The sequence below is a fragment of the Gopherus flavomarginatus genome, chromosome 1, assembly GCF_025201925.1.
Source record: "Gopherus flavomarginatus isolate rGopFla2 chromosome 1, rGopFla2.mat.asm, whole genome shotgun sequence".
Lineage (NCBI taxonomy): Eukaryota > Metazoa > Chordata > Testudines > Testudinidae > Gopherus > Gopherus flavomarginatus.
The window spans coordinates 325613242-325627743 of NC_066617.1; the positions used below are offsets into that span (position 1 = coordinate 325613242).

Consider the following 14502-nt stretch of genomic DNA (forward strand, 5'->3'; position numbering starts at 1 on the left):
CTTTGGATCATAGGCTTTTTGGAGCAGGGATCATTTCTCATTTTGCATGTCATACTGCACCAGGAACATTGTTAGCAATTTATTAATAAATAACACACTTTTAAAGAGAGGAATGAATGTGTGACCTTGCAAACATTGGATGCATGGTATTTTTTAAGAAATCATTTACACTCTAATAAAAAGAATTGAAATTTTATCACAGGTTTTGTATATAGACAAATATTTATGCCATTATAGATGCATGTGGGTGTAGCCTCCATGCACCCAGATACAATATTAATAGTGATGGATGCTTTAGCACTGAATGATGAGATAAATGTGCACTGAATTCTCCTTTTATTTAACTTTGAGTTAATACAGCTTATAATTGAGCTTTTAAATGAATGATAGAAGCAGGCAGTACCTGCTCAGCACTATTAGAAATCATAACCAGCTCAAATGCTGTTGTTAAAAACTGCTGTGTGGGTGTCTCAAAGTCCTGTTTCAACCTTTTGCTGACACTACATCAATTATATGATTTTTTTTATGCTAGTTAGCTGGTTTAGGGGTATAGGTCTATACTATATAAATACTGCTACTGAACATCTATGCACAGAGGGTAGATTTAATTGAGGCACTCTGGAATTCTGCTACCCTTCATCAGTAATTCAGCCAGAGGTTACGGGTAGGCGAGGTTCAGTGGCCAGGGATGAAGGATTTCAGGTGCAGGAGGGGCTCCAAGCTAGGGGTGTATGTGGAGCTGAGGGGTTTGGAGTGTGGGAAGGGGCTTCAGGCTGAAGCAGGTGGTTGGGGTGTAGGAGGGGCTGAGGGCTCTGACTGAGGGTGTGGGCTCTGGGGTGGGGCTGGGGATGAGGAGTTTGAGGTGTAGGAGGGGGATCTAGGCTGGGGCTGAGAGATTCAGAATGTGGGAGGGGGCTGAGGCAGGTGGTTGGGATGTCAGAGGGAGTGAGGGCTCTGGCTAGGGATGCAAGCACTGGGGTGGGGCCATAAATGAGGGGTTCAGGATGCAGAAGCAGGCTTCGGGCTGGGGCAGGGGATTGGGGTGCAGGAGGGGGTGAAGGATCCAACTCTGGCTCTGGGGTGGGGCTGGGGGGGTTGGGATGCAGGAGGATGCTTCAGGCTGACGCAGGGGTTTGGGGTGCAGGAGAGGATGAGGGCTCTGTCTAGGGGTGTAGGCTCTGGAGTGGGGCTGGAGATGTGGGGTTTGGAGAGCAGGAGAGGGCTCCAGGCTGAAGTCAAGGGGTTAGGAGTGTGGGAGGAGGCTCCAGGCTGGGGCTAAGGGTTGGGGTACGGGAGAGGGTGATGGCTCTGGGCTGGGGGTGCAGGCTCAAGGGTGGGGCCAGAAATTAGGGGTTCGGGGTGCAGGAGAGGGCTCTAGACTTGGGGAGGGGGTTGGGGTGTGGGAGGGGATCCAGGGTGCGGGCTCCAGGAGGAAGTTTGGTTGCAGAAGAGAATGAGGGAAGCGGGCTCCGGGCAGCACTTACCTCAGGCAGCTCCCAGAAGTGGCAACATGTCCCTTTGGCTCCTAGGCACAGGGGCAGCCAGGGAGATTCCACATGCTGACCCTGCCTGTAGGCATCGCCCCCATAGATCCCATTGATGGTGGTTCCTGGCCAATGGGACCTGCGGAGTCGGCACTCAGGGACAGGTCACAGAGCCTCCCTGTCTGCCTAAGAGTCAGACATGTCGCTGCTTCTGGGAGCTGCATGGAGCCAGGCAGGGAGCCTGCCAGACCCTCTGTGCCACAACCCTACTTTTAATGGCCTGATCAGCGGTGCTGACTGGAGCTGCCAGGGTCCCTTTTTGACTGGGTGGTCCAGTCGAAAACCAGACACCTGGCAACCCTATCCTGAACCCTCCGCCTGCCCTGGGTAGTTTGGACATGGGCCGGAGACTGGTCTTGGGCTCCCCGGTTTCCCTGCCCAGTGCAGGTGGAGTCTCTGGGGTTCCCCACAGTGGCCCGAGTTCCCTAGGTGGCTCTTACCACAGCCCGGCTCCAGCTTTGGCTTGGCCAGGGGACAGGAGCTCAGAGGGAAGAGGAGGAGCAGGGGCAGGGCCAGAGTTTTGGCACCAGTGCCCCTCCCCCTCCTCAAAACAGGTTCCCATACTCCTGCAGGGGCCATCAAATTGGCTGGGGGCCTTTGGGTATGGGCCCGTTAATCTGCCAATGACGATCATGATAGTGCAGTGGGTCTCAAACTTTTGTACTGGTGATCCCTTTCACATAGCAAGCCTCTGAGTGCGACCCCCCCTTATACATTAAAAACATGTTTTTATATATTTAACACCATTATAAATGCTGGAGGCAAAGTGGGATTTGGGGTGGAGACTGACAGCTCGCAACCCCCCATGTAATAACCTCATGACCCCCTGAGGGGTCCCAACCCCCAGTTTGAGAACCTGTGTGATAGTGCTTTCTGACCTGAGAGTCTATGAGTCTATGCCAATGCCATGACTGAATCCTAAAGAAAACAATCTGCCACAACAGCTGCAGCATTCTAGATTATCTGGGTCTGGCAATATAAACAGAATAACATTCAGATTGAAATATAATGGAAATGCCAGTTAAAGGGCCTGCTGCTGCTTTCCCATCAGTATAAATCGTGAATAACTCAGGTTAAGTCAATGGTGTTACAGTGGTGGTATGGAATTAGTTTGAGATCACAATCCAGCCCAAAGTCTCCACTTTTTTTAAATTAAAAAATATCATATATGTACAGCTCCATTCCCCAGTACCGTCATTTCCCCCCCTTTACATATAAATGAAAGCAGAGCATTCAGCAAAACAAAAAAAGGGATTATTCAATGTTTCATATACTGACAACATTCATCCTCAGGAAGTCTTTGTTGATTGTTCCTAGTAGCTATAGTAATAAATTTAAAGAAATACAAAACAGTGGTGTCCTCTTGCCCCATAGACGACACTATACCATTGTCCTATTATGTTTAAAGAATGTAACAGTGGCTGTAAAGAGTTTCCTGAGCAAACAGCAAGTAGTAACCAAAGGACAAGTGGTCTCTTTAGTCAATAAAAAAAAACAACAGAATTTCTAAATGCTGTTTTATTCAGATTTTAGGACTGGTGAGTGTTAGAATAAAAGTCACACTGATGGTTATTTTACACTGATGTAATAATGTATGCAACCAATAAATACATGCTTGGTATAAAAATGTCTACTGCTGCAAATTATGACATCATTAAAAACACAAGGACAGATTCTGATCTTGGTTAAAGCATATACATTCAGAGTAATTCCACTGGCTTGTGTAGCTGAAATGAGAGGAAGTGTTTCAGAGAATGAAAAAAGTATAGTTGAGATCCTTAGGGAAATGAATAGAGCCCTGTGTGGATACAAAATTATATCTGCAGATTTGCAGGGCTCTAAATATAAAATTTGGATCCGCATCCATCTGCGATATCCACAGATTTGCAGGGCTCTATAAATGAAAACTTGTCTGAGTACTAGGAGTCCTAGCGGAGTTTATATAATGCAAACATAAACATTGAGAGATCAGGAATGATTGTTCATTCTAATTTAGGACCAGATTCTGCTCTGCAAAAACTTTTCACTGTGCAAAACATTTAAAATTCCTGGCATTTTGATATGCATTCTATAAAGCTTAAATATGTGCTTTGATTACTGAGATTTAGCCTAAAACTGGAAACTCTAATAATAATAATGCAAAATTAATATAGCATTGCTTCCATGTGCTGCAAGTCCAAAGAATACCCTGTGTTAGTCAGCAAAAAATAGAAATGACAAACTGTAACCGTACTCCAGATTCCCCATGAAATTTGATTCTCTGAAGACAATGGGTTACATTCAGGATTCAGTCCTGAGCTACACTGGCTTCTACAAAACATAAGTGAAGGCTGGGAATTTGGTAACACTAACAACCACCCTGAGCATCACTCTTCTTCCTTAAGGTTTGTTAAAGCCCTTCTTATTCTCCTTGGATTTTTTGTTAGAAGTAAGCAACTCTGTTTTCTAGTGCTCTTCTATTTCCCTCCTAGCTTTTTCCCCATTTCTCTTTCCTGTGCAGTTGATTTTATAACCTTGTTGTAGTTGTCATTCATGGAGCTGCTGCTGCTTGTTCCTTTTTCTGAAGAATTGCAGTCCGTTGGACTTTTATTATGGCGCCCTTGGGATTCTCCAGCCTTCTCCAATGCTGACAGTTTTAGTACGTCTTTGCTACCACATCTTTATTCACAATTTTTTAAAATTTCCCTAGATTTGATTTCATGATGTTTAATATCCTTTTACTGCTGTGGTCTGAAACCCATTCCTTACAATGGTAAATTCAAGCTCCTGGCTCAGATCTTCCCTATTATTTCCAAAGTTTCCTTCAGTTCCACCTTGTTGGTAGGAAACAGACCCCAAGATGGACTGTCGTCTGCTTGGATTTTTTATTTTCTGGCTCGTCTTACATATGTAACTCAGGAGTTTTCATTTGCTTTTTTGGCTGTGTTTGTTACCTCATAGATTTCTGGATAGTTAAAATCCCTGAGTATAGTATCCTGGGGATTCACATACTTCCAAAAATAGGTCTAGGAATGTTTTGGTTTTGTTCTCTTCATACCTACTGTATTGCACCTCCACCCCTTTGTTTTTTCATTCCTTAGATCCCACACCATCGAATTTTACTCCATACATTCTTCATTGTTGAATTGCAGCTCATGGGCATTAAAATGTTTGATACATAACACCAATATTCCATTTTGCCTTTTCTACCACTTGTGTCCATTAATACTGGCATTGTACTATTCCCTCTAGGTTTAATTTATGCCAATTAGGTCATAATTATCATCACTTTGTAGCACTTCTCATTTTTCTTGTTTGTTCTTTATATTTCTTACATTTGTATATAGACACTACGATATAGCCACATGAATGGAAAACGTAAACCCTTGAGACATAAAGGGATTCTGTTAATGTTTTAGACCCACAATCTAAGTTGTTATAGTATTTTTAATTATATCAATCTGACACCTAAAATTAAAAAATGTAATCACTAGTATGTAACGTAAACACTGCAAAAACTCAAAAGTTCTGTTTTCATTTCCTTACTGGCTCTGAAGCAGAAGTTAACTAATAAATGCTATTCCCAGAATGATGCTGACATCAATTGATGTGGCTGGTACACATGCTGTGTTGGCTTGACATATGCAGAACTTGTGAAATAAATGAGGGAAAATTAATATTTTGCAAAATGAAAAGGAATCAGTGTAGTAGGGAAAAATATTTCCAAACTTGGGGTCAAATCCTGAGGTCCCTATCAAGTCCTGGGAGCTGCTGAATACCCTTAGCACATAGTGTGAACAATGGAAATTGACAATGCTCAGGATATATCAGGATGAGCTCCGTATGACAGATATAGCAATTTCTTGCAGTATCAAGAAATGGGACTACTTGCAGCACATAAAGTTAAGCACATGTGTAAGTCTTTGCAGGACCTGGGCCCAACTATAGTTTGGGGACAAGACTATAATCAGTTTGAACTCTTCACAGGTTCTCAATCTGTCACAGATTTAACCATGCATTCACAGGAAGAATGTGTCTTATGTGTAATGGAGAAGTATTACTGACTGAGCCTTGGTCTACACTACGAGTTTGGTCGAATTTAGCAGCATTAGATCGATTTAACTCTGCACCTGTCCACACGACGAAATCATTATTTTCGACTTAAAGGGCTGTTAAAATTGATTTTGGTACTCCTCCCCTAATGAGTGGATTAGCACTGAAATTGACCTTGCTGGGTCAAATTTGGGGTAGTGTGGTCACAATTTGACGGTATAGGCCTCCGGGAGCTATCCCAGAGTGCTCCATTGTGACTGCTCTGGACAGTGCTCTCAACTCCGATGCACTGGCCAGGTAGACAGGAAAAGGCCTGCGAACTTTTGAATCTCATTTCCTGTTGGCCATCGTGGAGATCTGCAGGTGAGTGCAGATCTCATCAGCAGAGGTGACCATGATGGAGTCCCAGAATGGCAAAAGACCTCCAGCATGGACTGAATGGGAGATATGGGATCTGATCGCTGTATGAGGAGATGAATCCATGCTATCAGAACTCCATTCCAAAAGACAAAATGCCTAAAAATTTGAAAAAATCTCAAAGGGCATGAAGGACAGATACCATAACAGGGACCCGCAGCAGTGTCGCGTGAAACTTAAGGAGCTCAGGCAAGCCTACTAAAAAGCCAGAGAGGCAAACGGCCACTCCAGGTCAGAGCCCCAGACATGCTGCTTCTATGACAAACTGCATGCCATTCTGGGGGATGCCCCTACAACTACCCCACCCCCGTGCTTTGATTCCATCAGTGGAGTAGCATGTAACAGGGATGTGGGTTTTGGGGACAAGGAAGATGATGATGAGGAGGTTTAAGACAGCTCACAGCAAGGAAGCAGAGAAACCATTTTCCCCGACTGCCAGGAACTGTTTCTCACCCTGGACCTGGAGTCAGTACCCCCCGAACCCACCTAAGGCTGCCTCCTGGACCTGCCTGGAGGAGAAGGGACCTCTGGTGAGTGTACCTTTGTAAATATTATACATGGTTTAAAAGCAAGCATGTTTAATTATTAATTTGCCCTGGCATTCACGGCCAGTACAGCTATACTGGAGAAGTCTGTTAACATGACGGGATGGAGCGGAAATCCTCCAGGGACATCTCCATAAAGCTCTCCTGGATGTACTCCCAAAGCCTTTGCAAAAGGTTTCTGGGGAGGGCAGCCTTATTCCATCCTCCATGGTAGGACACTTTACCATGCCAGGCCAGTAGCACATAGTTGGGAGTCATTGCATAAGAAAGCATGGCAGCTTATGGTGTCGGTGTTTGCTGGCATTCAAACAGCATCAGTTCTTTATCTCTCTATGTTATCCTCAGGAAAGTTATATCATTCCTGGTCACCTGGTTGAAATAGGGTGATTTTATTAAGAGAACATTCAGAGGTACCCATTCCTGCTGGTCTGTTTACCTGTGGCTAAACAGAAATGTTCCCCCCTGTTAGCCACACGGTTGGGGGAGGGGTGAAGCGATCATCCCAGAGAATTGTGTGTGTGGGGGGGAGGGGGGTTAGCTGGGTTTGTACTGCACATTAACCTGAAAACCACAGCCCTTCCTCCTTTTAAATGGCAACCCATTTTCAATGGCCAATCCAACGGCTGCTTGGTATGGGAAATGAGGGTGCTGCTGTTTGAAACCATTCCCACATGTTACGAAGGTTAAAGAAGCCAAAAGACTGCGTCTTACCATGGCTGCCTGCAAGCCAAATTCTGTTGCGCAGCCCTGCATGAAAGATCTCTCACACCAAACCAGCATACCGTCAATAAGAGGCAAAATACGACCTTGTACCAAAAGCTCATATGCTATGTAATGTTAACAGCAAGGTTTACCATGAAAGAGTCTACCCATTGTTCTCTAAAATGTGTCTTTTTAACTACCACTCTCCCTTTTCTTTCCTCCACCAGCTGCAAATGTTTCAACACTCACACAATCTTCTCCTTCCCAGAGGCTAGCGAAGATTAGAAGGCGAAAAAAACGCACTTGTGATGAAATGTTCTCTGAGCTCATGCAGTCCTCCCACACTGAAAGAACCCAGCAGAATGCATGGAGGCAGACAATGTTAGAGTCCAGGAAAGCACAATATGAACGCGAGAACAGGTGGCAGGCTGAAGACAATAAGTGGTGGGGTGAAGATGATAGGCGGCATCAGCTTGGTGACAGACGGCAAGAGGCAATGCTGAGGCTACTGGAGGAACAAACTGATATGCTCCAGCGTATGGCTGAGGTTCAGGAAAGGCAGCTTGATCACAGACTGCTGCTACAGACCCTGTGTAACCAACCATCCTCCTTCCCAAATTCCATAGCCTCCTTACCCAGATGCCCAAGAACGTGGTGGTGGGACCTCCGGACACCCAAACACTCCACCCCAGAGGACTGCCCAAGCAACAGAAAGCTGGCATTCAATGAGTTTTAAAGTGCAGTATGGCCTTGTCCTTCCCTCCTCCCCCTACTCCACCCGGTGCTTTCCTCCTCCCCGACTCCTCTCGGGCTACCTTGGCAGTTATCCTCCTATTTGTGTGATGAATTAATAAAGAATGCATGAATGTGAAGCAACAATGACTTTATTGCCTCTGCAACTGGTGATTGAAGTGGGGAGGGGAGGGTGGTTAGCTTACAGGGAAGTAGAGTGAACCAAGGAGGGGGGGTTTCATCAAGCAGAAATAAACAGAACTTTCACACCATAGCCTGGCCACTCATGAAACTGGTTTTCAAAGCTTCTCTGATGCGCACCGCACCCTGCTGCAGTCTGCTAACTGCCCTGGTGTCTGGCTGAGTGTAATTAGTGGCCAGGTGATTTGCCTTAACCTCCCACCCCGGCATAAACATCTCCCCCTTACTCTCACAGATATTATGGAGCGCACAGCAAGCAGTAATAACAATGGGAATATTGGTTTTGCTGAGGTCTATCTGAGTCAGTAAACTGCACCAGCGTGCTTTTAAATGTCCAAATGCACATTCTTCCACCATTCTGCACTTGCTTAGCCTATAGCTGAACAGCTCCTGACTACTGTCCAGGCTGCCTGTTTATAGCTTCATGAGCCATGGCATTAAGGGGTAGGCTGGGTCCCCAAGGATAACTATAGGCATTTCAACATCTCCAGCGGTTATTTTCTGGTCTGGGAAGAACGTCCCTTGCTGCAGCTTTTCAAACAGACCAGAGTTCCTGAAGATGTGAGCGTCATGTACCTTTCCAAGCCATCCCACATTGAAGTTGGTGAAACCTTGTGATCCTCTAGTGTTTGCAGCACTGTTGAAAAGTACCTGCAGTTTATGTACTTGCTGGCTTGATGCTCCGGTGCCAAGATAGGGATATGGGTTCTGTCTATCGCCCCACCACAGTTAGTGAATCCCATTGCAGCAAAGCCATCCACTATGACCTGCACATTTTCCAGACTCACTACTCTTGATAGCAGCAGCTCTTTGATTGCATTGGCTACTTGGATCACAGCAGCCCCCATAGTAGATTTGCCCACTCCAAATTGATACCCGACTGACCGGTAGCTGTCTGGCGTTGCAAGCTTCCACAGGGCTATCACTACTCACTTGTGAACTGTGAGGGCTGCTCTCATCTTGGTATTCTTGCGCTTCAGGGAAGAGGAAAGCAAGTAACAAAGTTCCATGAAAGTATCCTTATGCATGCGAAAGTTTTCCAGCCACTGGGAATCATCCCAGACGTGCAGCACTATGCGGTCCCACCACTCTATGCTTGTTTCCCGGGCCCAGAATCGGCATTCCATGGCATGAACCTGCCCCATTAACACCATGATGTCCACGTTGCCGAGGCCCGTACTTTGAGAGAAGTCTGTGTCCATGTCCTCATCACTCTCATCACCGCGCTGCCGTCGCCTATTCGCCTGCTTTTGCTTTTGCAGGTTCTGGTTCTGCATATACTGCAGGATAATGCGTGTGGTTTTTACAGTGCTCATAATTGCTGCGGTGATCTGAGTGAGCTCCATGATCCCAGTGCTATGGTGTCTGTGCTGAAAAAAGGCACAAAATGATTGTCTGCTGTTGTTCTGATGGAGGGAGGGGTGACTGATGACATGGCTTATAGGGCTGGCTCATAGAATGGCCCTCTCAAAGACTGAACTCAAAATCCTGGGTTTAGTAGGCCAACGCTCAAACCACTGAGCTATCTTTTCCCCCACTATTCACGGAGGGAGGGACGGTTGAAGGAGCAAATGAATACAAAACAAATCTGGTCTCTTTACTGTTTTGATCCACTCCATCTCTCTAATACAGGGGTCGGCAATCTTTCAGACGTGGTGTGCCGAGTCTTCATTTATTCACTCTAATTTAAGGTTTTGCTGGTAATTCTATAAGCCTATAATATATAATTAAACTGTTGTTCTATATAAAATAAATAAGGTTTTAAAAATGTTTAAGAAGCTTCATTTAAAATTAAATTAAAATGCAGAGCCCCCTGGACCGGTGGCCAGGACCTGGGCAGTGTGAGTGCCACTGAAAATCAGCTCGCGTGCCGCCTTCAGCATGCGTGCCACAGGTTGCTTAATACATCTTACATAGGCTGCTCTAATACATCTTAGGCTGGAAGCAGACGGTGCAGTACAACTGCTAGCCATCGTCGTCGTCTCCTGGTTGCTCGCCAGAAGATGGTGCAGTACTACAGCTGGCCATCGTCATCTCCCATTTATGTCCCAGGCATCCCCAGCCACCTCACCGAAGCCAAAAAGGAGCACACATATCTGCCCAGGCGCCCCTGACCAACCTCACCGAGGTCGGCTAAAAGAGCACGCAGGAGACAACGACGATAGTTACCAATCGTAATGCACTGTGCGCTGCCAAAAGGCAATGAGCTACTTCTGTGTAGCAATGCAGTACAATGTCTGGCAGCACCTAGGAGACATATGGTGAAGGTGAGCTGAGTGGGCTCCATGCTTGCCATGGTATGTCATCTGCACGGGTAACCCAGGAAAAAACGCAAGAAATGATTTATTGCCATTGTTTTCACAGGGGGTGGTGGGGTTGACGACATTTACCCAGAACCACCAGTGACAATGTTTTTTCCCCATCAGGCATTGGGAGCTCAACCCAGAATTCCAATGGGTGGCGGAGACTATGGGAACTGTGAGATAGCTACCCACAGTGCAGTGCTCTGGAAGTCGACGCTAGCCTCAGTACTGTGGACGCACTCTGCTGAATTAATGGTCTTAAAAGTCTTAAGTGGGGACACACACAATGGACTGTATAAAACTGATTTCTAAAAAATCGACTTCTATAAATTCGACCTAATTTCATAGTGTAAACATACCCATAGACTCCCTTATGGTTGGTGTTCTGCAATGATCATTATTTTTGTATTTTGAAGTATAACAAAAAGAATAAGAGAGCTCTTTCATGTAAAAACCCACCAACTTCTCCAAAACTTGAGAATTACCAGAGAGATCAATAAAATCAATGCTCCAACATTATCCTGCTGCTCCCACAAATACCAGTCCTTTTATTATTATTTGTGGTCATGCAGTGCTGGCCCTAGAAGCCCTAGCTGAGAGCAGGGCCCCATTATATAAGGTACCATAAACAGAAATAGTCATTCAGTGAGCTCACAGACTAAACAAGCAAGAATGACCAAGGATAGCAGGGGAAACAGGCACAGAAAAGTGAAGCGATGTGTTCAAGATCACACAATGTGACAGCAGGGGAAGCTGGGAATAGAACCCCAATCTCCTGTTCACGTGGCCTCTCCACTAGCTCTTTCTTGTAACACTCCTCACTTCCCCCAAAACTCTAGTAATGAGATGGACCTTGCTGCAAACCATGGAGGTCAACAGATTTGTGCTACTTTGGGCCAAGTACAGAAATGTATTCCAAACTGGAGGACCCATCATGAAGGACATCATGCTGCAAGTTCCCTCTGTATTATACTGAGAGGGCTCCTGCTCAAATGCCTCCTCTGAACACCAATGCTGTAGTATAGCATGAGCAGAGAGGCAGTCTCTAACTTTCTGAAGTATTGAACTTAGCCATATTTTGATATGGGTTTACAGGAGACCTATGACCTACAAATTCAGTCTGGTGTCTATAGAGGATAGGGAATCATCCTTAAGGAATCATCTGCTTGATTTTCTTAATATTTTCTTTGACACTTTTACATGAGCAGATATGTGTGTCTATACATCTGCGTCTTGGTTAGACAGTCAGACATCAGTTTTTCCTTTTTAGAGGTGGAATATCTTTTCCACCTTATATTACCTTTACTTAGCCAGGGCTGGGATTCCAAATCAGACAGTGGTAAGGCACAAATTGCCCTACAGCCTTCTTTTAAGAAAATTTGGCCTTGAAGTAAGGAAGCATTTGGTGAGGTACTATTTTCCTTTTGAAACTACAGTAAGTCATCATTTCTGCTGTGGGTCCCATCGGAGCTTTTCACTGGAAGAACTACACAGCTTAGAAAGAATGGTCCAGACTAGAAATGACTGATATTTCAGACTAAAAGAATCTGAGAATTGACAAGTTCAAAGAAGTGCTGTGACACCTGAGTCATGTGAACCTGTGGGATAAAGAAATAATTCTCTTTTACTCAGCTGGAAGAGGTACAGGAACAAAACAACTATATTTTTGTAAATAATACCACCCAAAAGGGCTCCCAATGGTACTCCAAGTAGCTGTAAAGTACATTACAGCCCACCTCATGAAAACAGTGCAATTTATTTAATATTTACTTGGAGGTATATAATATATAAAGAAAATGGGTGCATTGTTTCTGTGTTACCAAGGCTTCTCAAGCACCCTTCATATCCTGCCTTTTTTCATGTCTTATTCTTATCCTGCATTGTAACACGTCTTCACTTTCCGTGGTTGTATCTTAGGTTGGTGCCTGCCCCCCAGGCCGGGGCCAAGCTCACAGAAGTTGCACTACGAACACTGAGCGAAATCCAGGCCGAAGACTTTGGAAAACTCCATCTGCTTGCGGCCCAGCTGGGCCTGTAAGGAGTTCAGGGAATTGGGTGCCCTGGTGGTGCCAAGCCCTGCAAGTGGCCCAGCTTCCAGCCAGAGGCTCTGGAGAGCAGGGTGACCATTGGGACTGCTGCCCCTGCTGCTGGCAGGGAGGGGCCCTTGGGACGCGTGGAGGCTCCTAAGCCGGCAGCCCCTTGGGAAGTGTGGGGCCCCCCTGAGCCTGCGGCCCCCTGGCAAAATGCGGGGGAGGCGCCAGTGCCTGCTGGGCCCCTGTGTGCACCAGGCCAGCGCAGCAGGACGCCGCTCCCCAGGCCCAGCCCCGCCAGCGGCCCGTTGCCAGCCCTAGCAACCGTTGCTGAGGGAGAGCGGTGCTCGGCTATCCCGAGGCTTCCCTCCCTTCGCGGCCTACAATCCCCATGGTGCCCCGCGGGGGCTGACGTACGTGACGCACGGGGGGCGGGGCTCGTCTCTCCCCTGCCGTGTCCCCTTCCCTCGGCTCGGCGGGCGCCATGTTGGCTTGAGAGGAAGATGACAGGCGGCGGCTGCGGGCGCGGGGCAGAGAGCGGATCGCGCTGAGACGGCCCCGGCCCACAGAGAGACGAGACAGGGCAGCCAGCCCGGCACTGGGGTCCCCGCCGGGCCGCTGAGGGAGCCGTTGGAGGAGGGCCTGGGGCGGCGGCGATGAGAGCAGAGACCTGAGGCTGCTGCGGGCTGGAGGCGGCTGCCGTTTAAATCCCCCTTGAGGCGCTGCCGCTCCCGGAGCGGCGTGGGGGAGGGCACCCCGGGCAGGGGAGAGACGTTGCCCTTCTCCCTCGCCCGCAGACACCGCACAGGGTGGTCAGCCCCCGCCCCCGGCACCTTCCCCGCCTCCTGGGAGGACACAAACTTCAGCCGCTGGCTCCGGCCACCGGAAGGTCGCCCAGCCTGTCTGGGTCGCCCGCTTTAATGAGGAGGTGACTTGGGCACAGAGCTATCCCGTGAATCATCCCGTCATTATCGGTCTGGGCTGGAAAAGGAAGAAAAACCCGCGCACGCAATTCATGTCACTGTAGAGCCCTGCCTGGTCCACCTGGCACCGCTGCTGCTGACAAGGATCTGCTGCCATCTCCGGGCTGCTGCTGTGTCCGCTGGAGACCGGCTCCTCTTGGATATTTCCCCCTCAACAAACAGCCTCCTTGCTGCATACCAGACACTCATAGTAACACTGAACTTACTGCCGCCGAACCGCGCGCGGATCCCTTGCTGGGCGAGCTTGGTATTATTATTTTTTATTCAAAAGTTGTTTTAAACCACCAGAGTATAGCAGCAAGATGTCCAGCAGTGTCCCAGCTGACATGGTAAGTACCATGCACCTTATTTGTTGTCGTTACTACGGACATTGGTTGACTGTCTGTTGGGCGTGTATTTGGGAGATGAAGACGGAAAAAGAGGGGGGAGGGGTTCAGCAAAGAGGGTTAGCAGAAAATGACACTCTTGTCACTTAACGATGTAGAGGACAAAAAGTTCCAGCCTTCTAGGCCTTCCCCCCTCCCCCCCCCCCCGGTGTCCAGATACTGCTTTGATTTTTCGTAAGGGAATCGGAGCTGCAGAGTCGGCTTGTATGTAGTAAGGCAACTTGGAGAGGTAATCGTCCTTATCTGCACCAGTGAGTAGCTGTCTGCGTCTGTTCATTTTGTGTAGCTGTATTGTTTAACTCTGTGAAGCATTTTTGATTATAATATGTGAGGGAGATGCTATGCAAAATAAAACTCTACCGGAAACCATTTGTGTCCAAACCATAGCATACTGGAAAGCGTTTATCCTCCAGAACCAGCTGAAATTCGGCCCCATCCTGTCTCTCTGCCCCCCTGCCCACCAACACTTTGGCATCTAGCATTGATAGGAAGGTAATCTGTTCACTTGATACACGTCAACAGGCAAAAACTCACGCATTAATTTACACAATAGGATCTCTTGTGCACTAGCTGCAATATTGACATTTTTCAAGGGCAGTTATATTTCTTTTAGTGAACTGTACTTCA

At 47.1% G+C, this 14502-nt stretch overlaps 1 protein-coding gene across 1 annotated transcript in view; it reads left to right on the forward strand.

Annotated features, from left to right (window-relative positions):
* The first annotated feature begins 12972 nt into the window (after positions 1-12972).
* UBL3 (ubiquitin like 3) overlaps positions 12973-14502 on the forward strand; it is a 67530-nt gene continuing 66000 nt past the window's right edge. Inside the window, exon 1 of the mRNA XM_050937356.1 lies at positions 12973-13818. Within this exon, the coding sequence (XP_050793313.1) occupies positions 13792-13818 (27 nt within the window). The 5' untranslated portion in view covers positions 12973-13791. The remainder of the gene's footprint in view (positions 13819-14502) is intronic.